The 24715-nt window shown below is 37.7% G+C and overlaps 1 protein-coding gene across 1 annotated transcript in view; it reads left to right on the top strand.

The window, feature by feature from the left end:
• Nucleotides 1-21166, top strand: part of LOC115620772 — a 79660-nt gene extending 58494 nt beyond the window's left edge. The window contains exons 4-14 of the mRNA XM_030514183.1: nucleotides 3230-4004; nucleotides 4300-4675; nucleotides 4749-5767; nucleotides 15702-15853; nucleotides 16171-16312; nucleotides 16518-16655; nucleotides 19017-19184; nucleotides 19375-19597; nucleotides 19671-19825; nucleotides 19912-20268; nucleotides 20747-21166. Coding sequence (XP_030370043.1) covers nucleotides 3230-4004; nucleotides 4300-4675; nucleotides 4749-5767; nucleotides 15702-15853; nucleotides 16171-16312; nucleotides 16518-16655; nucleotides 19017-19184; nucleotides 19375-19597; nucleotides 19671-19825; nucleotides 19912-20231 — 3468 coding nt within the window. The 3' untranslated portion in view covers nucleotides 20232-20268; nucleotides 20747-21166. The remainder of the gene's footprint in view (nucleotides 1-3229; nucleotides 4005-4299; nucleotides 4676-4748; nucleotides 5768-15701; nucleotides 15854-16170; nucleotides 16313-16517; nucleotides 16656-19016; nucleotides 19185-19374; nucleotides 19598-19670; nucleotides 19826-19911; nucleotides 20269-20746) is intronic.
• Nucleotides 21167-24715: the final 3549 nt, after the last annotated feature.

Here is a 24715-nt window from a genome sequence, read left to right as displayed (position 1 = left end):
CGCCCGCAACTCGAGTGCTTTGTTGAACTTTTGAACAAGTTATCCACAAGTTTCCGGGGCACTGGCACCGGCTACGGCACCGGCTACGGCACCGGCTACGGCTACGGCAACGGGGCAACGGCAACGTCAACAGTGGCGGGGCGGTTGGCCATGACAAAGTATCGCACATTAAACCGCAGATTTTTCATTTTTTATCTAAGGCTCAGGCTGCAGACCGAAACTGGCTGACGCAACAATCTGTGCCACAAGCGCGGGGCATGGAAGAAAAGGGCGAAGACAACAAGAAAACAAAGTTTAAATAAATGACACTCAACTATTAGTTAAATTAAACAGTGCCAAGATTATTTCTGCAAAATTAGTGCGTAGTCGCGTCGGCACCCACACGGCACATGTATAATACATATGTATGTATATAGATACAGAAGGAAAGTTACCTGCGATTAGCCTTAAAAAATGAATGTATTATTTACTAAATTGTGCAACTTAAACAAATAAGTTACAAATAAAATCAGCCATTTGTCTTGATTTCTGACTTGCAAATTTTGATTTATCCTCTTTTACTAACGATGTGTATAAAAGGCACTTAGAGTCGGCAATATGTCATTTCATTACGAGTGTGATATCTTAGGTTCCATTATTCTACATTAATCAAATTATGAGGTCAACAGTCAGCTGGCTATGACATCTTTATGGTAATCACATAGTCTGTATAGTCTATTTAAAGCAGTTTGCAAGTGAAATATTTATGAAGAAATTTTACCTTTTTGCAGAGTTTTTTTCGTAGACGTATGTGCGTTCAAAAGGGCAGGTGTGTTTAAAAATATAATTCTATGATCCCAGCAGCACTCGTCTATGATTGATTACAACAGTTTTTTCATTTGGGGGCTAATTTTGGTAAAGCTTACATTTATTAATTAATATTGTGATACACTGAAATATAGTGGCTTTCAAGGTCTTACTCTAAAATTACCTGTGCACAGTCAAAGCATTAAGGACGAGTTTCTAATGCCACTCATGGTCTGACGCAGAAACACGGCAAGGTATTAAAAATGTATTAGCCAGTCTAATTTATTGCGGTAACATTGAGACGGACCAGAACTGACAAGGACCGCCTATTTCCCAGTCTGCGTTGGAATGTCACTTGATCCTAGTCTGCTGTTGTGTATGTTTAAGAAATGGCATTGAATATTTAATATAGAACGTCGCTTGATTTGTGTATGCTATTAAGAGTTAATTAATTAGAATGTATTGTGCAATAGGTGCATTGGACAAAGTAAAAAGTCCTATATTCACCTCCACATACACTCTTAATCTATACACACGTACATTAAGGGGCAACCTTTATAAGTCACATTCTCTGCAAATTAATTAAAAACTCAGTACTCGCGGAACCGGTTTTTCGCCATTGGTACTAATTGAATTACAAGAACGCTTACAAGTACATACAATGGTGATGGCAGCTAGGGCAGCAATAATTAAAATCGTATTGCAATTAATCAATGGATAACGCATGGAATGAGGTTAATAGGTACGAGTTGGTATTACCAATTGGCTGGCGCACAAGCTGGCAAAGAGCTTCAAGATAAAATAAGAAAAAAAGACTACCTCGTTGTGCCGAAAATTGCATACCCTTGCTTAAAGTTGACTCAATAGAAACCTTTTATAAAATACAATAATTCATTATTTTCTTTGGCTAAGAACCTCACAAACTATTGAGTATACTCTATAATGCTGACGTGTTGAATTCTTTGTACAAATATTTGATTTGCATACAGAATGTGGATTATTTGTAGCTACAAGGACTGAAAATATGTCAGCTATTTCTGAAGTTTAGGAACCGCAGTAGAAATCACATATTAATAAAAATAAAAACAATAAATTTGTTAGGATAATTTTATTTAATGCCATTCATATTTAACCGTTTAACATGAAACGGAATTTGAAAAGCCTGCAAATCTTATAACTTTTAAAATGTGGGATACATTTATAAAAAACGCATATGAAATTTCCACGGTTCTGCATATATGAGTACGCTATGGTTCCAACGGTTCGTAAAAAGGTTACCCATATATTTTATCTTCAATCCTGAGACACATTCGAGTTGTGAGATCAGAGCGTTCTTAAAATTAGCATACCCTTTTCAAGTGTATATGAGGATGTTAAGTCCAAGTTCGAGAAATGAAAATAAATAGCATTCCATGTCTTAGTTGTGTTCTTTGTCTTCGCTGAGTCACTTGAAATGGCAGCCAAGTGCTAATCGTTGTTCGCTTGTCTGTTGGCAATATACTTTCCTCGCCATCCGGTTTTTTTCGTTCGATTCTTTTCGCCCATGCGTATTTACTTTAGAAGTTAGGCGTGTCAACATTGAATCCTTTTCAAATAAATAGATGAAACTATGGGGAATGTAAGCTCAAAAGCGTGACTTTGAATTATTGATCATTGAGGGAGGAATATAGGAATAGAGAGCCAGTGAAATAAAAATACACTTACATCCTTACGGGTGCCAATGGATGGTGTAATTTATTAATACATATTTCTTGCATGTTTTGTTCACATTTATTCTGCATTAGCACATCTAGCAGTCAGTTGACTGGCACTAGTTTGCCGATCTTAGGCATTCGCAATCCAAACTCACCTAACACCAATGCACGTCCTTACACGCACCACCATCTCAAGTCACGTGTACCTAATAGGTATCTATATATGTACCATGTATATGTAAGATTACCGAGTATACTATTTTTGTTTGGAGCTTGTTCCTGTTGTTGTTGTTGTTGTTGTTGTTATTTATAAATGCCCGAGACTCGGTATTAGCTAAAATCACCAAATAGCTCTCGTTCGCCCCGACCAGTCTATATGTTAGTTCCACTCTCTCCCTCTCTCTCTCTCGCTCTCTCTCACTTCCACTCCCTCTCTGTTGTTGCTTATATATGTAAATGTGTGTGCATAGTTGCGAACCACTCCACAAACCACCAAGTTGTACGTAATGTACGTAGTGTCCATAATATAAACATTCATGTTATTGTTGGAAATTTTGCAATTATTAATACGTGCTCACATTTTTCTTGTTTTTCGCTGCCTCATAAAAAAAAAAATCAACAAAAAAAAACCAATTAACAAATTAAACACAAAATCAATAATTAACAATCAAAACCCAATCATGAATTCAATTAAAATTCTATGCACGGCTATTGAAGCTGAACGGTGTAAGTCCACATCCACGACAAAGCCACATATCGCTTACTTGCGTCGTATTCCGGCAATAGATGCCGACGACGATAATGATGGAAAAGACGATGATGGCGCTATTGCAGATGATTCTGTTGATATTGATGAACGGTCGTTGAGTCGTGCGGGTCCAGTGCAGCATGAGAAGGCGTCCAGTCGTAGTCAATTCAGAATTGGTGGCACAAATACTACGAAGAGCGGCAACGAATATACTATATACAATAGCAATAGCGGTAGCAACAAAAATAAAATCAATATTCAAACACAATTCACATCAGCAACAACAATAACGAAAACTACAGCAACATCAACATCTAGACCGCGACCAGCAATCCAAACACAGATGTCTGGGCTGCAAAAAGCTCGAGCCAGCTTCCCGGAAATAATGCAGCCGCGTCTCTCACTGAATGGCATGTTAAATCCGTCGTTAATGCCCTCGCCGCGGCCGCTATATCGCGATCCCAGCTCGCGTTCCATTAATCCGCTGACTGCGTATGAGCAGCAGATGGCCGAACTGGATGGAAGCTTCTATGCGAGCAATGCGAGCTATTTGGGCGCCGGAATGGGCGGCAGTGCGGGTGGCGCCACAACGTGTACAAATCTGACAGTGGGTGGCACGAGTGGTGCTAGCGCAGCAGCTAGCGGTACTGGCAGTGGTGTGGCTGGTGCCTTCCACACAACCGAATTGTCGCTCACACCAACAATGGCGGGGGATGAGCAGTTCATTGACTTGGGTAGCTTACGTCGCTTCTCAATCGATCGGCAGAGCTTTCTCGGTAAGGCGCATTGTTGTTTGAGTGTTTCCTCTCTCATCCTCCCACCCCCTCTATCTCTTTCTCTCTCTTTATCTTGCTCTAAGACTGTTTGTTTGCGTGTTGGAGTGGGATATTTACTTAAATAGTGTCCCAATTTTGTGTTTGGCTCACCTTTTCATGCGCTGCACATCTCATACAGTTGCCACAAGTCCTGTTGCCTATGGGCTGATTCAATTAAATTTGATTGCCTACTCTCAAAATATCCCTATTCATAGTCAAAATGGTTTCGATTAATGTTTGTGATCTTCCTTTACAGATCTAGGACCAAAGTTTGGCATGTCCCAGCCTAAATTTGGGCAGAGTGTTTCGCAACAAGGTTTCTTTACTTCGCACGATAGTCTGGCCCTAGCCACACCATGCGTTTCACGAGCCTCCAACTCGCATATGGCCACTGTAAGCACTGCCTCCGAAATGGATTTACTGAACAACAAACAACGCCACAACAAGTCGCGAGGACGTCTGAAAACCGCGAGCGGCGAGCAGCCGCTCTTGGGCACCTGGAACCGCTCAACGGGCCGCGGCTCGCAGGACAACACACTGGTCAGTGTCGGGGGTACTAGCAGTGCTGTTGGCCCCCCTTTAGGGCACCCCGTCACTCAGTACGGTGGCAACTTTTGCAACGGCACTGATCGGTAAGTAAACTTTTAAATTGAAGCTCTCACCAGGTGAGCACAATTATTTATTTATTTAATATTCTTTGGGCAGCTACCCGCGCTCCCGCTCCAGCGCTGCCACGCTGACATCACAGCACCAGATGCACCATAGCGCCTCTGCTCATCAGGCTCACCACCCATACCAGCTACAGCACTCGGCATCGACGGTGTCGCACCATCCGCACGCGCACCACCAACACAACCCGGGTGGCGGGCCACCGCACCATAACCACCCGGGACACGGGCATCATCAGAAGCCTCACCGCACTGCCTCGCAGCGAATAAGAGCTGCAACAGCCGCGCGCAAGCTTCACTTTGTGTTCGATCCAGCGGGGCGACTGTGCTATTATTGGTCCATGGTCGTCTCAATGGCTTTCCTCTACAACTTTTGGGTGATAATCTACCGTTTCGCGTTCCAGGAGATCAATCGACGCACAATTGCTATCTGGTTCTGCTTGGACTATCTGTCCGATTTTCTGTATCTCATCGACATTTTCTTTCACTTTCGCACCGGATATTTGGAGGATGGGGTCCTGCAAACAGACGCCTTAAAGCTTCGCACTCATTACATGAACTCAACAATATTCTATATTGACTGCCTGTGCCTGCTGCCGCTGGACTTTTTATATTTATCGATTGGCTTCAACTCCATACTGCGCTCCTTTCGCCTTGTCAAGATCTATCGGTTCTGGGCTTTTATGGACCGCACGGAGCGGCACACCAACTATCCGAATCTGTTTCGCTCAACGGCGCTGATTCACTACCTGCTTGTGATATTCCATTGGAACGGCTGTCTCTACCACATAATACATAAAAACAACGGGTTTGGTTCACGCAACTGGGTCTATCACGACTCCGAGTCCGCCGATGTGGTCAAACAGTATCTGCAGAGCTATTATTGGTGTACTCTGGCCCTAACAACAATCGGCGATCTGCCGAAACCCCGCTCCAAGGGCGAATATGTGTTTGTGATATTGCAATTATTATTCGGGCTAATGCTATTTGCCACAGTACTCGGTCACGTGGCCAACATTGTGACGTCGGTCAGTGCGGCGCGCAAAGAATTTCAAGGTAAGTCCTAATATCAATATCTTTAAATGAGACAGAGTCTAGGATACAACTGTAGACAATCAGTTTAAATACATAATCTGGATGTTGAAGCAACTCTAGGAAAAAACAACAACCAATTTTGGTTCTTTTAAAAATATCATATTAAATAACATTATTCCAAGCATACTATTCTGGAGGAACTTCATTCATAGTTTAACAAGAAATATCACAAAATGACTTTCTCATGTTATTTTTTTAACAAAATGCTGCGTACAATAATAATCCACATACAACTACGTCCAATTAAAACTGGAAACTGTAGTATATTATGCTTTCTAAAACAACACTGACACTTTATCATCCCCTTTATACATTGTCCATTGTATAATGTACTTGTTTATTTTATATTTTATCTTATCTTAAAAGTTCTGTCAATACGCGCTGATCAAATTTTCTCACTCAGCTTTTAATCTTGCGAATTGTAATGATGTATTGCATCAGTTCCGTTTCTTGCTTTCGGTACACTGTTTTCTCCTCTATAGTATGACCTCTTCGCCGATTTGCTGGCAATAGCTCTGAGACAGTATCATTTATATCTGAGCATCCACATTAAAGGGCAGCTGCAAAAGCGGCGAATGTCCATTCTGAACGCATTGACCGTGTGCTAGCCATTAGCTAAATGAACTCGTTTATTCGCTGCTAGAAGCAGCAAAAGCCATAACTAACTGAGAAGTGCAATCCGTTCTCAACCGGCGTGTTGCATTCACCTGTCTGTAATTTATATATATATATATTTTTTTTTTTTTAACTCACCCTTTCAATGAGTACGCCCCAACTGTACACTTAAGTGGGGAAGAGTAAAAAATAATCCTTTGGGAGCGAAAAGTGTGAAGAGGACAGTAAGCTATGCTGTCATTAGACGACGGCAACTCAAGGTACGTCTATATTAAATTCTATTCCTGCTATTGGTGCTAAATTGGCTCATCTTCGGCAAGTGTCCTCAAGAAGCGCCGCAGCTTGGACATACACATCCACGTGCACATTCCACTTTTTGTCACACCTTGCGCTGGCTCTGGGAAATTTTTTTTAGCGCCTGCAATTGTTGGGATTTTTGCGATGTTGGCGACACTTTAAACGTCGACACTTATGTGGCCATGCGTACTGGTAACTGACTTGTTTACACAACACTTTGCATGTATGCCCGAGTGTTTTCCTCTTAGCCAATGTCTGTGTGTGTGAACAGCATTTGCCACATGCACAAAAAGTCAGCAAGCAAAGCTGTAAGACTTAATGGACGAAACGTGCTGCTCCATTAATTTTTGGTTTTCAGCTTGGGTATTCGAGTTTTGACAGAGCAAGCGTCTAACGGCAGAATAAATATTTTACAAATTCATTTTGGTAAATTTTATTCCCTGCAAATTCTGCCTTCTTTCAAACCTACACACAGCTGCTTTAGACATAAAGTACATACAACATACACGTATCTTAGAATTCACATATAATTTGCCAGTTTCCAGCCAAAATGCTCATTATGTAGACGAACGGATATAATTTATAAACTCTTGATAGTCAATTTTACCATTACCTTTGAGGTCCATCTCTCTGATGAGATCATTTACATCCTCATCACTGGCCACCTCACCGACAGTGGTGATTATGCTCCGCAAATCCATAGATGTGAATACGCCATCGGCATCGCGATCAAATACATCGAAGGCTGCCTTTAGATTTTCATCGCTCTCGATGTTCTGGAGTTTAGGTGCCATTGCGGTTAGAAACTCATTAAAATTTATTTCGCGGTCGCCATCAGAGTCCACATCGTCGATAATATCATAAATTTCCGACTCTGTCAAAACAAGACCCAGGGAACGCATTAACATCGCCATCTCCTCCGCCGATATTGTACCATTGCCGTCTTTATCGGCGACATCGAATGTTTTCTTAAGTTCAGCAATTTCGGAGTCCAACAGTTGTGCGGCCATTCCTTACAAAAGGTGGTAAAAAAAAACAAATTTAAATAATAATAACAATAAAAAAAACATGCACTGACAAAAAACCCAGTGCAGCCTACGTTTGAAACTTAAATTTTTGTTTAGGCATTTCATAAGCCTATGGAAATTTTTAACTAAATTATACCAGTGAAAAATTGTGAGCTTACTTGTGAGTCCATTTGGGTTCTGTCTGTCTGGGAATACAGCACGGTGCATGGAAGCCTATTTAAAAGCAGCTTTACGAAAAAAAAGTTTGTCTTGCCAAGATCAATTCATGGTTGCTCTGACAGCTATATGATATAGTTCAGGTCGCAATTTCAATCATTTTAAAGATCTAATTATACTTGTAAAACTTTGTATGTCCGCCATATAAATACATTATACTGATAGCACTATTCGAAGTTTTATATCAATTATGGTTTAAAAACAAGAGAGAACGCTACAGTCGAGCAAGCCCGACAGTGTAATACCCTGTACCCAGGTAAACTTCCGTCACTAAGTTATATGCGCCCAAAGCAGCAACAAAAAGAGGAAGAAGATGAGCGAACTTGTTGCTGCAGTTTGTGGGGGTTGTACTGGCGAGAATTTGTTTCGCTAATAACTTTTCTTAGAATTGACAGAATTGAATAAAATTTTAAACAACAGTAGATATTTATTTATAAATTATGTGTGCAAAGTTTGGTTTAGGTAGCATTTAAAATGCGCTATTGACGAAATTCTGTAGCGGGGGAAGGGGGGGAAAATTAAAAAAAAAAAATAAACTTTGGTTATTCTAGCTTTTATAGTTTCTGAGATCCTCGCGTTCATCCAGACGGACAGACGGACGGACAGACGGACGGACATGTCTAGATCGATTTCTCTCGTCATGCTGATTCAGAATATATATACTTTATGGGGTCGGAGATGCTTCCTTCTGTATGTTACATACTTTGCACAAACCTAATATACCCTTTTTACCCTACGGGTACAGGGTATAATAATAATTATATGAAGGAAACATTTTTTAGACATGACTTTCGACCACGTCAAAAGATATTGTAAAATTTTAAATAAATGTTGCGTATGTATAGGGGAATTAAAGACAAATGTGTAGGAGAAACATGAATAGCAATATCGACTCTTTTTGTAAAAAGCAGCACTTGCATTTGTATCTCGAAAACTCACTCACCCAGGAGTCTGTGCAGCAGTTTGAATTGGAAAATTTGCAGCGGAAATACAATTCTGATAAAACACTAACATGCCACCCTAACATGCACCGCGTTCCATTTTGCAAAAAAAATGTTGTTTTCTTAATACAAAAAATGAACGGATTACTTGAGGCTTATTTAGACATGTATGAGCATAGCTATGTATATATATTTTGTGACTGTTAAATTTGATCAGTTATAAAGTTACTCCAACCATGTCGATTTTGGCAGAAAATTGATATTTATGTAAATATAAAAAAGTTACTTCAAAATTGTTGTAAATTTGATTGACGTTATTACATTAGAGCGTTCACATGTGAGCTCATGCTTATGTACACATACACGTATGCGAGTTCGCAAGGAGGGCATGTATAGTACGTGTATGTATGTGTATAAGCTGCGCATCCAATTTACATATCTCCACAGACTGCTTGAGCAGATGGTTTAAGTTATACATCCTCTTAGTCCCACTTACGGCTAAGTCTGGATACGAGCAGAATGCCACAACAAGTAGAAAACTGTCATTATATTTAAGTTATTGATGGTTTTTCAAAATCATTTTGCAACAATGTCGGACACACACACACATATATATATATATATATATATATATATATATATATATATATATATATATATATATATATATATATACTTGTATATACACATGTACATATAAACATTTACATTCATGCTTAGTTAAACGCGTGGCTGTGGCTTGTTAGTGCAGACATACGTACAACCATAAAGTTTACCGCACAAACTTGATAGCCCCACACACAAACGCACGGCCATACATCATGCCCGTACGTGTGTGTGTATAATACATATTTACAACTACATCTATGCACACTCGTGCACAGGCGAACTTACACACACGAACGGTTATGTCACACAGTTTAAATGCTTCCCATTAGGGGAGTGCCATTACGAGAGTGCGTTTTGGCTCAACCAGAACCAGAACCAGACCCAGGCCCGGTCGCCGCATTCAAAATGTGCATGCGAAATTGTATTCAAAATTATGTTAATACGCTGATGTTTGCGTTACGCCATTATTTAATTGTTACAGTAAATAGTTTGTTTACACGTTGCCGCAGTCGCAAAATGTTAGTTCAACGATTGGCATTTCGAACGCTGTTGGCGATTCAATTCTACAAGTAGATAAATACATACTTTTAGATAAAAACGAGTAGAATATTATAGTTGTGTCAGTTCGACTTTTGAATATACAGAACAAGTCTATATATCTTTATTATTATATATAACTCATATTGAACCGATTATTAAGCAAGTCTGGTAGCTATGGGTTTCCTCAAAATATTCCAAAGTTTCTTCAAAATACATTCTCTATATGATATGGCTGCCATATGAAGGAATGAAACAATAAAGTTTAGTACGGAGCACAGAATGTTCAAGAATCGGACGTACACGACTTTAATGTACTACTAGTTTTAATATACATAATTATATTTTTATTAATCAAAAACTAAAAAGGCATAATATAAAAATGCAACACCAAGAGAGAAGTGTGCGTTCACTTTACCAATTTATTTATTTATCTATAAACTCTGAAATATAGTATTGTCTGTCGAGTATAGATCAACATATTGATGTGCTGTTATGTGTTTCGGTAGTCATGAAGCTACGTTTAAAGTGTTATCATTTCGGATTAACATAACTAATTCATAAACCGGGGAATAATGTGTATGAAATAGTTAATTGATTCGAATTAAAACGTATTAAATATGTACACGCTGTGGCATATAGGGCCGAAATCCATATGGGTAGATCTCTTTTAAAAGTTTCAGCTCAATTGCCTGACAAGGGGCAGGCATGCCTCACTACATACTTGCATATATGTAGCTTTAAGTATTTACTTGTTTGCTTTCTACTCTTCTTCTGCTGCTGCTGGTTCTGCTCCTTTCGCGTCCATTATCCACTTTAACTTGCCCGACATGGCATTGACTGTTCAAGTGTATTCGTTCTCTTTTATGTGTGTGTGTGTGTGTGTTGCTCTTTGTTGTTGGATTCGCTTTCCAAGTCAGAGCAAAAGCCGCAGCTTCAACAGCAATGATAGTCGTTTGGTCGCCTGCTTCTTCCTGCGCTTGGCCGCTGCTATAATTTGTGTGTGTGTGTGTGTTTGTGTTGGTCCTTTTGTTCGGGTTGGCCCCATAGGAGAAACCCTTCAGTTAATTGTACTGGTACCGAACTAGTAAATCCTTTATCCTTTTTGTTTTACTAAATAGAAGCTGAATGATCCCTCCGTAGTCGTAACTTAAAATTTAACCGTGACATTTGGGAAGATAAACTCGAGATGAAAATAGGGATGAAATTCAATTGGCTGATTTATTTTTAATATAGTTTTTTTCTTCAATTACATTTTTGTATTCAATATTATAGTATTACACAAAATAAGAATTTAATAATTTTTTAAATTAAATCAACTTTAGTCCCTGACTGGATTGAGATAAGAATCAGTGTAAGTGGGTATATTTATCATCCATCTTAGCCAGCTGATGGGGAGGTGAGCGCGGTGGTGTGTGAATATATTCCAATCAATATTGTATGTACGAGTAAATGGGAGAGTGTGTTTGTATGGAAAGCCAGCACTTGCTTTCACCTATTAAGCTGCCTTCCTTCGTTATATTTTTAGAACGTGCTTTTTTACATATATGGACGTGTGGTATTATACACATTTATATCTTCGATGTACATAGATTTTATATACATACATTTATATATATATTAATACTCTTCCAAGTAACGAGTACTATTATGGCTAACGAGCACTTTATAGCACTCTACCATATCCACAAGTTGTTTTCGATCGAGATATCCGATTCACTTGTGGTACTAAGAAGCTATACAAGAGTTCTAGCTTTTTATAAAATATACTTGTAAAGTACTATACCTGCGATAGTTAGACTTTAAAATTATGTGACTATATCCACGAGTTAGAATTTCTTTTTAATGTTTAGTTATTTAGCGTATTTCCCATTTCTTTCATTTACTCATTTGAAATGAAGGTATTTTTGTTTTGCAATTTTATTCGTTTTGTTAGCATTTAGTTTGTCTTTCGTGTTTTAAAGCAAGGTTTAACTACAGGCTTACAATTGCTTAACTCAAGATTATTCCGAATCGAATACTGTGTTTAATTGCTTAGCATTTGTAACTAAATGGCTGTATCACTTCCACTTGGAAAATCTTTTCAAAATATCAAGTAAAAGTCAAGTTTAAAGTTAATTGTTTAAGTAAAGTTTATCTGCTCATGGTAAATATTTATTGTTCAAACATAGCCTGCCAATAGTAGCTGTATTTTTGCGGACTTGAAATATTGCGTAAAATTATATTTACAAATGTTGTTTAATATGCTCGAACATATTTACTATTAATGTTAATTGTTGACTCCTAGCTAACCATTGTATTTATAGCTGCAAATATAAATTCGGAATTTAACGTCAGGCGTCGAAACGACTTACTGATATACCCTTCATTGTGTCATCGTAACAAAAATGATACCTGCCAATAAACCATAAAGTGTAGTCCACTATTCTTCCCTCAATGTGTGACAAACTTACCCTCCGAAACCATGTAACCTTAAAATTTTCAGCGAAGGGTATAAAAATGCGTTAAGGGACATTTGTATTTTTGCCTTAAGGATAGCAAAACAAAACGCAACTTTATTTCTTTAGATTTACAGAAAGACAGATCGACTTTCCCACTTAGGGTCTGTTATTTAAGGGTATAAAAATGTCTCATTTGATATTGATGGAATGCGCCTTGCGTTACGGGACAATGGGTACAAAATGCACAGAGACCAAATGCGGTATTTGTCGTGCAGCCTATACTCGTAATGTTCGCAAAATCATAACCATCTTTCGCAGCTCTTGAACTTCTGAGTGGTGTTTGTTGAGGTTCTTAGTTTTCTTACCAAACAGGCTGAATTGTGCGCGTTCTTCTTGGGCGTAACTTTGCCAAAATGTAATGCATTCAAGTATGCCACAGTACCGCTACTAAGAGCCCAGGTGTATTACAGATAGTGTTTTATGCTAAGCTTGTGCAAATAACGCGCTCGCCACAAATTGCAATCGAAATATGCCACAAGCAACTGTTGTGAAATAGTACATAAAATGGAAAATAAATAGGAAACTGTGAGCCAAGTAAACACAGTTCTATCCACAATCAGCAAACTGGAAACTGCCGGCAACGCCGAGAAAAGCCAACAGCAGAGGGCAAATTAAATTTAGCTTGGAAACGATATAAATGGAATCAAAAGTGGCAAATGCAAAGAATCAGGCATTTATGCAGTTGGTTCGTTTCTGTTTTAAGCCACAGAGTAAATATTGTTGCAAAATATTGATTGAAATTGCAGCAAAAGACCACAAATTTGGAGCAGCACTCACGGGGAATTCATTCAAGCCAGAACAATTATTTGTGTCAAGAAAAGTTGCTCACTTTTACGGTATTTTGTGCTGACCAGCAAAGTTCCTTGCATTGAGGTCAAAACTTGCTTGTTTCCTTTTTTTTTGTCTTGGGCTTCGTCTAAGAAAATGTGTTCAATGGTTAAAAATAGACGACACTCAAGGTTTTCTGCTTTCTTCTGAAACCTTACTCTCGTTTTATTGCTATATTTAAATTTGAAACTGCAATTATAAAAACAAATTGAAATGGGGATGCCAGCTGCTTTTAATAATGGGAAAAAATTAACATGTCCATTAAAAGTATAAATTATGAAGCCGCTAAGAAAAAATAGCAATAAACGTTTTAAGTGGCGGTACATTTTTTATAAATGGAAATCAAACATTTTAAACATTTGATTTCATAGTAAGTTGTTGAGCATAAATTGTATGACTATCAATTGAATGGGGTTGAAACATCACTTAATATCATAATTTCACACTCTTGACGATAATTAGGAAATATTTAGTAATTAAATGCAAATTATTTCTTTTTTCACGATTCCACTCCATTTGAATATGAAAGAAGTTGAAAAGTAAAAAAAATATTGCATACTTTTTGGGTGTATTGTCATTGCATCCAATGCATCCAAATCGTTAAATGCCAAGACAGCAATTATCTAAAGAGTATTACAGAAACATACTGCAGCATTATTATTATTATTATTTTGGATATATTATTGTAGCATCGTCAGTTCAGTGCAGCGACCCATGCTGTTACTGCCACTTCTTCCGCACCGTTTCCGGTGAGGGAACTGTTTCCGGTACTTGTTGTTACATCAAGTTACTTAGCCATAACTGCAACGGTTCGGCATTGTTGCCTACAATAAGCTTTTATTTTTATTAAGTTACGCGGCTATTTTGTCATACAATTAGAAATATAAAAGTCTATTATACCCTTTGTTCCTTTGCTTTAATCGAGTAATTAAATGTAAGAAAGTTGAGAGAGACGTATTTGACTATAACACTACGGGATTTTTATTCTGCAAGAGATTGAATATTGGTTGCTTATTGCCTTGACTACATGTCTCAATGACCATATTAGAATCGCTGTACACGTATACTCTTTTGAGTCTTGTTAGCTTGATATGACAAAAATGCAGCGAAAATCGAAAAGTGGCTGCTTGGCACATTGTCTGATTGAATGGTGCACAACGAAGTCTGACCACAAAGTGACAATCGGAAGTTGAAACATCGTGCTGCCATCAGTCATGACGAATTTGCAGAAATGAGGAATGACAAATGGACTGACTTGGCTGGCTGCCTGTTGGCTATTGGCTGTTGCATTAAATGGTTGTGTGTGGTTGTGAGGACTCGCATCTTATTTATTTGCTTTCAATCTGTTTGCTTGTTTGCTAGTTTGGTTTTCTAATGTTTACACGAGCAAACACATAAGCCCCCCAGCTCTTAGTCCTCCGACAAAAAGTCTTCAATCCATTATAATGCTGGGCTGCAGACAAATTGTGTCAATATTTGCAGGCAATGATGGCGAAACCAAAAGATTTAATTTCCTCTTATCGAATGGTTGATTGGACGCCGTGTGCTTCGTTGACTTTGCGCATTCGTGCGCTTTGACAGACAGACAAACGTGAAGTAAAGTATTTCCACTACAGCCGGAAAATAATATTAAAAAAATCACTCACATACACACTAGCTGACTCAACATCCTTGCTGGAGATTAATTTTCTTTTACGATACGTCAATGCTGAAATTAATGTAAAATGTAAAAATATAGAAGGGTTCTTCTTTTATAAATATTTAGTTTTATGGGGATTAGTAATCCATTGCTCTTAATTGTTGTATTGGAATAGATAAAAACATAACAGTTTCGGGACATTGTAGAACAATTATGCAATGTAGTTTGCCTGAATCGCAAGACTTATCTATGATATGTGATGTCAACTCGTATCATACAGAAGAAATTAAATGACTGTATGAGTAATTGCCTGTTTATACAATTTTCCAATTGACCTACCAAACAAATAAACAAAAGTTCCTTATTACAAAATGAATTTCAGCAAATTTTTTGTGACACTTTTAATGAAGCTGGACAATTTTAATTTATCTGATCAAGAAATCATTTTTATGTGTAATACAACTAGAAATATGTAATACATTATTAATGTGGTAACAAATAACTGCTGCTAAATACTTACAAACAGTTTCTTTTGCGCTTCATCAAAAAAAGGTATCATAACCACCGTCTGCCTGGAGGCCCATTTGTATGCGAAACTCGTTGCTATTTAAGGCAAATCCACACACAAGCTGCAACACAACATATTAATAAGCGTGTTTATATTTGTTTATATTATTTTTTCAGCCAAACTGGACGGCGTCAAGACGTACATGCGCATGCGACGTGTGCCAAATCATCTGCAGGTGAAGGTCATCAAATGGTTCGATTACCTGTGGCTCACGCAAAAATGTTCAGATGAGGAGCGTGCCGTATCTTGTCTTCCTGATAAATTAAAGGTAACTGTTTGCGAGTGTGTCTGTGTGTGTGTGTGTGTGTGTGTAGGGGAGCAAAGTGTATGTATATATAGCATATACCGGTATTGCGCTCACTCACAGATGTGTGTGTATAATGTCCACAAGGGAAAAACAAGCTTTGTCCATTTTGTTTCATGTTCTCGTTTTCGTTTTTTTGTTTTCTCTCTTAATCCGTCCATCCATCCATTCATCCACACAGCCCCGCCTTCTCAGCTGTTCGTCCTGTTATGTGGCGAACGCCATTTACACTTACTTGCTTTCTTAATGCACTTTTCTCCGTCTCTTACTCTACCATACAGGCTGAAATAGCAATTAACGTCCATTTAGATACACTTAAGCGGGTTGAAATTTTTCAAAATACTGAAGCCGGTTTCCTCTGCGAATTGGTTTTACGCTTGCGACCCGTACTCTTCTCGCCGGGGGACTACATCTGTCGCAAAGGTACGTACTGTCAATCATTTTTCATGCCTCACATTGGAAAATGTTTGCTTCCGTCTCCTCTTTCACATCGCAAAACAATTCACCGATAATTCAACTGTCCACATACCAAACCAATATCCACCGCAACGTATGGCAACTTAAATCGATATCGGGCCCTAACTGTGCAATTACGCGTCATGGTTTAATCCAATGACCGTTGGAGCAGGCGAGGTGGGAAAAGAGATGTACATCGTGAATCGCGGACGTTTGCAGGTGGTCGCCGACAATGGAAAAACGGTGATGGCTTCGCTGAAGGCAGGTTCCTATTTTGGCGAGATTAGTATACTGAACATGGGCACAGCAGGTAAAGAACTGGGTAAATATCCATTTTAGTGTGCCAGGCGGAACAATAACGACGTATGCGTATGTCTAAACATAATATATTCTAAACAACAACAACAGCAATAATATTAACTGCAGTTTATCTTACGCTACATATACAACACACAAGCATACTACATACCTACCTTTGTATATGTCTATGTATATTGTATATGTAATGTCATGTTTACTCTTCTCCCTCTCTATAAAAAAGGAAAATACTTGTACGCCATATCCTGGCCATATGCATTAACTTAGTGTTTTACTGTCACATACCTACTCCTACTATCTAGTGTGTGTAGTCGCAACTGTGGATTGTTTTTGCAATCACGTTCTCTTTGTTATACACAACAATCCACTCGTGTCTGCCTAATTATTATTATCACCAGCCTCAGTCCCCTATTTTTGTATACAATACTTTCCTACTCACCCACTTTCTCACTATTCTGAGAACTTCTATTTGTGATTGTGTTAAGTACCATTTAATTAATAGACCACCACAGTAACTGGCATCTTTTTAATCAGCAGCTAAGCACTCTTTCTGCTCATCAAATTAGTAACACCTTTCAAGTTTAAGCATCTATTATTTTATTTTAGCCTCGCCTGTTATTTGCTAGCATTGTTTTTCATTGCTTTATTTCTTCTTCTTTAACTTCTGTTCGTGCATATTGGTTTCACGCGCGCTCCCAAAAGTATGCAACGAATTTTAATTAGATTGTCATTTGCATTCCAAGTGCCTGCATGCCCGCATAATACTAAGCATTACAATTTTATTGAATTTTTCTTATCTACACATCTAGGCATATAACCACAAATTATTGAAGCCGAATGCAAATTAAATACATTAAAGAGTTGTCTGCCACCCAAGCTGCAATGCCCTCCACAACAAAAATCAATGTATTTTGTATCTGATAATAGTGGTATTTTACAGATGTGCGCTTGATATGTTAAAATAAACTAATCTAATAAAAAGAGGTTACCTCAATAGATAACCATAATTTATACTCTCGCTATTTCCCTTCCCCGGCGATATGTCACAGATACAAGTACAATGGCATAATAATTTGATGCATTTAAATCTAAAATTGAACGACGAATTCACATTGAAAGCACTACCCCTTGCTCAAATAACTCCAAATAGAGCATCGAAACATTGTATATTCACAAAATGAAGTGCTATTAAGTCGGAATGGCTTATGGTAAAACTTAAATGTGAAATACATGCATCTGCCTGCCTATCTGCAGCTACCTTTTACGAGTAGTTCAAACATTGCCTGCTGTAAACAATTTTTGCTTGACGAACAGTTTACAACTTAATTTAATTAGAGCTGACGACCGAACTTTGAAGCCTTTCAGTTCTGGGCAAAAGTTTTTGATAGCTCAATTAGACAATGTCCTCGGATTCAGTGTTGGTGTCGGCATCGAAACAATTGGCCTAGATGCGCTGCATCTGTGAAGCTTAAGCCATGTTTTTTTGTATTTATTTTATTTCAATGTACATAGTATGGTGAGTGCTATTACATAGACTGCAAACAGATACTTTTGAATTTCATTGTTGAGCAGCAATTCTTTATTTTATTTATTATATTGCATGCTTCACATTGTTTGGAAAATGTTTTGAAGAGTAAAAATAGAAATCAAGTGTACTTCACTAGAGTGGATCATTCTAGTTCAGTGAGTCTTAAAAATTTAAATCAATTGAAAACACATGCGTTTGGGTTTTTGTTTGAACAATTTGGAATTTGGAGAAAACTGGAAGTATTGAAAATTGAACTATCTTAGCACAAATCTGTCTCTTACCCACACTAACTATAATGTCCCCCCTCGCTTTTTGTGTGTACGTGCTGTACATGCTGTACCACATAAAAAAGTGTATTTTCTTTTTCTAGTAATCTCTGACTCGTTGTTGTATTGCTTTGCCTGGCCGTAAAGTTTAAACGTTCTCAATGTTGAAAAGCGTAATAATTAAGTATACCACATGTTGATACAACGCATCAAATCTTTTCCTTTTCATAATCATACTAGATCATATAACAGAATTGAGCATTTTTAGTGGCATCAACAATTTTGAAAGTGCATGCCAAATCATGCATAACTGAAGAGGAGTTTAAAAATAATAATTGAATTTAAAGCAATTGATTCTTAAAGCAATCCCATCTGCCCTGTGTCGAATAGACATTTATAATGCACTTCATTTTGGCATGCAGTTTTAAAATCTCTCTTTTATTTCCATCCACCAATAACAACAGACACATGCCAACCAAACCATTCTACTGCACAGAAAACCCATTAATCACTTGTAACTTTTCAATAATACCTCACCCAACCACTCTGCATCGTCTAGGCAATAGACGCACCGCCTCGGTACGTTCCGTTGGCTACAGCGACCTCTTCGTTCTCAGCAAAAAGGATATGTGGGATGTGCTAAAGGAATATCCGGCGGCACGTGTTCGCCTTGAGTCGATTGCTGTGAAACGCTTGGAGAAATATAAAAAGGCGCCACTCGAGAAAGGTAAGCATGCGAGAATGCGACAATTCGTTCAGCTTTTTTCATTAAAAATTACAATCTCAAAAACGAAAACACTCGTACACACTTATGAGACACGATGTGACTGGCCCAGAATAACACGAATTGATTATTTTGCTTTTCGTTTTCCATTTCGGTTGCGTGAATCGTGAACGATGTTGATTTTAAAACACAGTCAAATACTTTAATGTAGTTGCCATGGGCCGCTGCCAATCGACGCCGGGTCTGGTGGAGAGCTGTGGTCGCACTTCACTGGAGGATATGTGGCTGCCACCGGCATCGGCATCAGCTCCAGCTCCAACCCCGGCACCAGCTCCATCAATGACGCATCACGTGCAGCAGCACACTCAGCCGCAACCGCCGGCACCACAGCAGACGTCGCATGGCGTCGGCTACAGGTGAGCATTTGTTGAGTAGCGTTTTGTTGACTGACTATTAAAAGCCACAATTCACTCACAGTCGGGCGCCAAGTCCGCGCTCCGGCTTCAGCTACGGGGAACGCTTGGCTCGTGTCACAGATTCGCCACGTTCCATGAGTCCCAGTGCACATGGCTCGGAGGAAAGGCCGCGCAGTCGAGCCACCTCGCACCACTCGATGCGTCCGCACTCTCAGCCCAGTCACACAGGTAGGTGAACGTCTTCATCATCCAATACATTCAATATATATATATAGGTAGGTGCGTATGTGTAATGCTTGTGATTATGTTGGCAGGTCACATATGCGACTCAAGCTCTCACCTTAATTGCTACGATGCCAGTACATCGGGAGTCGGTGGTGGGGGGGATGGCACAACACCGTTGCTGGGCTCACACGAGGCACTGGAGGATGAAATTAAACGACTACGAGAACGACTGCACACTGTGGAGTCCGAGAATCAAGCACTAAATACGAAGTTGTCGCAACAGCAATGGGATCTGGAAAACCGACTGGCCGAAATTGAAATGCAAATATGTGGCGTCTCATCAACATCCAGTGTGGACCCGGAAAACGAGACTGAGGAGCTTGAACGCAATCGCGAGAGTATCATATAACACGGGAGAGTGCTGCCCCATCAGCATCAGCCGATCGGTATGGTGTACATATCATGTTACTCATGACTCCATGACATTCGCTCAGCCTAGGCTTGCAAGATATCATCATCAAAAAAAATAATAAAAAATTAAAATTACAAAAAAAAAAAAACAGCAGTCGCGGCCCAGCACGTGCATGGGAAGGCGGAATGAGATAATTACTTTATCGATATCGCATACGTTTCATAGTCGTTCGTATATGTCTGTTACTTGTGTCACTTTTAATCTCAGTATCATTCGTACGGGCTGCACATCGGCAATTTATCTCAAAAACAAAAACAAAGCAAAACAAAAACAAAATAACAAATATCAAAGCATCTCAAGCATTCACTTAACTGTTAAATTTGTATTCCTCTCTGTGTTTGTGTGCATATGGTTGAAAATTGCCTTACTTACTATATTATATGCAAAAACACTTTTGGCCTCCATCGAACCGACTGTTGACGCCACGCCACCCACACCATAATCAACACTAGGAGCAGCAGCTGCTAGTAAGGACAGAAAGGACAACGCAAGAGGCGCGCCATCAACTGCAAACCCGCAGGGGTTCAAGCGCCCCACCAACCATGCCACACAAACAACGCAACCCTGGAAGGTGCATCAACACCAACATCAACATCGCTACCCTCAGTCCCCCGCACAAGTTATGGGCCACATAGTTCCGCCAGATGCGAATGCAGACGCCAACGGCGGGCAACGACAGACGCCCTCAGCCAAATATTGTTCGTTATAGGTAGCTGGGGTATCTGGGATGTATCTTGGCCACAACTGTACGGATTTTTTGTTCAATTGTTATGACAAAATTTTGTTAAATACTTAGCATTCACTTTCAATGCCATTTAAAATAGTTTTTACTTACATGTAGCTGTGGGCTTTCATACCTCGATATACGTCTATAGTGCGAATACATTCTATATGCGAACATTGAAGATCATGCTAGATTTAATACAATTGGCACTGCCAAAGAATTTCTTGCTACGTGTATGTTATAGTATGTACATATATATTCATATAGTATATATATAAGTAAGTACTAATACTTAGTTCAAGATAAGCTTTCATTAAATGGAAAAGCATGAGCATTTGTTATCATCATTGATTTATTTGTAATTGTAAATTTAATGTCTGTGGCTTACTTACTTTGCGTGCTAAAAAGAATACTTTAAGAAACGAAACAAAGATTCATAGATATAAATATTTCAAATTTATTTTACATCAAATGCATATATCTACTACAGTTTCTGATTGGCAGTCCCTCTCCAACGATGTTTTTTTTTTTTTTTTTGTATTTTAATAGAAATATATTTGTATCCCAGTTTTGTAATATACTTGGGTGCAATACGTTTAAAAGAAACTGCTTTACATTTTTCGAAAATAATTAATATCTTTTAATTGGCCGCTTTAGGTATCAACCTATTGAATTGTTTAATGCGTTCAATTTGCGATTAAGAATCTCAAATATGAGTATGATGGTAGCTTAATTTCGGCTGAATCATTTTCTTTAGTTTCTTTTTCATGGAATTAAATGTTTCACTGACTCGCTGGTTTGAACGAAACTATATACATACACGCATACATATTTATTCGATTTTATTGACTTAACAAAATTGTAATCGTTCAAATAAACTAGACGATAGCTAAGGATAAATATGAAATTGCGCTAGGATCTTAGATAAAGCAAAAACAAAAGACAAAACTAAATGTAAATACTTCGGAGTAACAAAAACCAAAAAATAGTGTAAACATTTAACAATACAAGCAAAAGGGAAACCTATTCTAGACTATATATAGTAGTGGGTAAGTGTAAGAGGCGAAAAATATTGCTACTAATAAAAATTTAATTCTTATGTATGTATTTATTAATTGTACTTGTAATTGTATGTAATTAATAATAACAAATTTACTAGATGTGTATATGGAAACCGATTTACTTTAAAATTGAAAATAATATATAAACCATTTATGGACAACTAAAAAATACTTGCGTAATATTTGTACTATTCGAAAAGAACTGCCAGAGCATACACCACAAACACTAAAATTGTAGAAAGCCTAAAACAAAAACAATTCAATATAAATGATGAAAAAACAAAACTCAAGCCCAATAACAATAAAAGTGTAGAAAACTGTCAACAACTTTTATTGCAATATGTATACATATTGTACCACTATGTATACATACTTGTATGTATATTGTAATGTCTGAGAAACTTTAAAGGCCTAAATATACTGTAGTTAGTTTAGCTTGCAGATTTGCAGAGCTAAGCAAATGCTGAAGAACTAAACGCAGTCGTCTATGGGTTAATAGGCTGCCAAGTGGCCAACCCGTAGGTGTTCTCAGCTCGATTCCAATTCAAAGCCCATAAGAAGGGTGTCACATAAAGGCTTATGCGAGAATTTAGTATTAAATTTAAACGTACAATTACGATTAGACGTGTACGGAGAAGACCAAATATTTAAATATTGTTCTGTGTCGACACACCAAAAGTCAAAGTCAAAACAAATTGTAATAATTAATGAATGTAACTAAGCTCTTAACTTTTACAAATCAAAAATGGTATGTCATAGGTATGTGAATATATTTGCTATAGTGGTGGTATGACCGATCGACCGACCCATTGCTCGGGAAATAAGGAAATGAAAATTTCGAGTTACCCAGAAACCTATTTCATGCTTTGTGCAAAACATTTTGTTAGTAATACATCGATTTCGAACAATTTAAACGGCCCTCTCTTGATTAGAGGTAGAAACAACAATATATAAGTACATACATAGCTCCAATTCATACATAATTCAGACCTAATTACAAACTTTTTGGAACCATATTGTAATTCGCATGTAAACAAATTTATTAATTACTATTCATTAATATATTTACAATAAAAATTAAAAGGGGTTTCAATAAAGACAAAGTTTAGAGCGTTGCGAAATCACAAACCGACAATGCCAAAGGCATTGAAGGGAACGAAGTTGTTGAATGTATTGTATTAACGGATTCCTTTAGTTAGCAAAATTCGTTTATTCAAATATGTATGCATTTAGTTTTCCAATCAAATTCTGTTGCTTACTAGCGGGCTTTGGGCTTTGGGGTGACACGTAATGCGAAATCCAGGTAGCAATATAATAGACAAAGAGTGAAAAGGGTATATACTTACTTAGGCTACCCACTTTAGTAGTGACACAAATGTGAAACGTCTTAAATAGTTATGAATTACAATAAATAATAATCGACATCATTTGATGATCCGCTGATGTTTAGACTCATCTATGTAGACAGATTCATTTCAATTTTATTATGCCAGGCTCCTACCAATATCATTAGTTTAACGCAGGTGCCAATACACATTAAGATCGTTCTCAACTGCAGATCCAATTACAAGTCAAATAATAAGAATTTTATACTGAACTGCCGAATTAAAATATACATAAATACCAACCATGTTCTAGAATGTACGAGTATGTTATCAATTGCAACAAATTTGTTGTAACATCGATTGGCATTTACATCTTCAATTGTGTTTGTATTCTAGTTTTGAAAAACTGTTATTTATTCACACAAAAAATGTGTATGTATATGTATATTGGTAGCTTCGAGCAAAAAGGGGCATCCTAATCGAAATGTTTAACTGCACTCGTGGCTTATTTATACTGAAGAACTTACTATTCAAAAATATATTTGCATTTAATTTCAATCTGAAATTACAACAGTCGCAAAAAATGTGGATAAGTTAATGAGTAATCAATAAAAACTAACTAACATAATTTCAGTATTGCTACGCCTCCAAATTGATTATCTTTTGTTCGTTTTATAGACGAGAATATGATTAATTAGTTTCTCTCTAATTGAAAATATTTTAGTTACGCCTTTTTGAACGCAGCCATCAATATATATATGCTTACATTCATGCGTTTTAGTATATGTATGTATTATTGAGCTAAAATAGGTAATAAACTACATCGATTTGGTTGTGTTGTTGCATATACATATATATGAGAAGAAAATAAAAGAAGAGATATTGTGGGAGACTAGAGGTTAAAATTTAATTAAGGCTTGATATGTGCTACATAATTTTAATTAATTTTATTCATGAAACTATAATTCACAAACAAGATTTATAGCTTTATTTTTACTAAAAATTAATTAAATAATTTTTAAGATTATATAAAAATAAAATGCATACCAAAACAAAAACAAACGGCTATCCTCGGTACACCGAAGGAGGATACCCTTGCAAACAAGTTGTTATTAGTTGGCAGCTACTCGTATACAACATTAAAAGTGGGCCACAATTGTTCAGATTTCATTTAGGCTTGCCATACGGAATCCCAAACAGCATCTGTCTTGGCACGTATACGAAATACTTGTACTGGTCCGTTATCTGTCATTCGTTGACGTTCGTTTTTGGTTACCACGATCAGAAATATTTGGAAATATCATATTCCCT

Source organism: Scaptodrosophila lebanonensis, unplaced genomic scaffold (assembly GCF_003285725.1).
Source record: "Scaptodrosophila lebanonensis strain 11010-0011.00,11010-0021.00 unplaced genomic scaffold, SlebRS2 tig00000001-arrow-pilon, whole genome shotgun sequence".
In the NCBI taxonomy this organism is placed as follows: Eukaryota; Metazoa; Arthropoda; class Insecta; order Diptera; family Drosophilidae; genus Scaptodrosophila; species Scaptodrosophila lebanonensis.
This window is presented reverse-complemented; position numbering and strand designations above follow the sequence as displayed.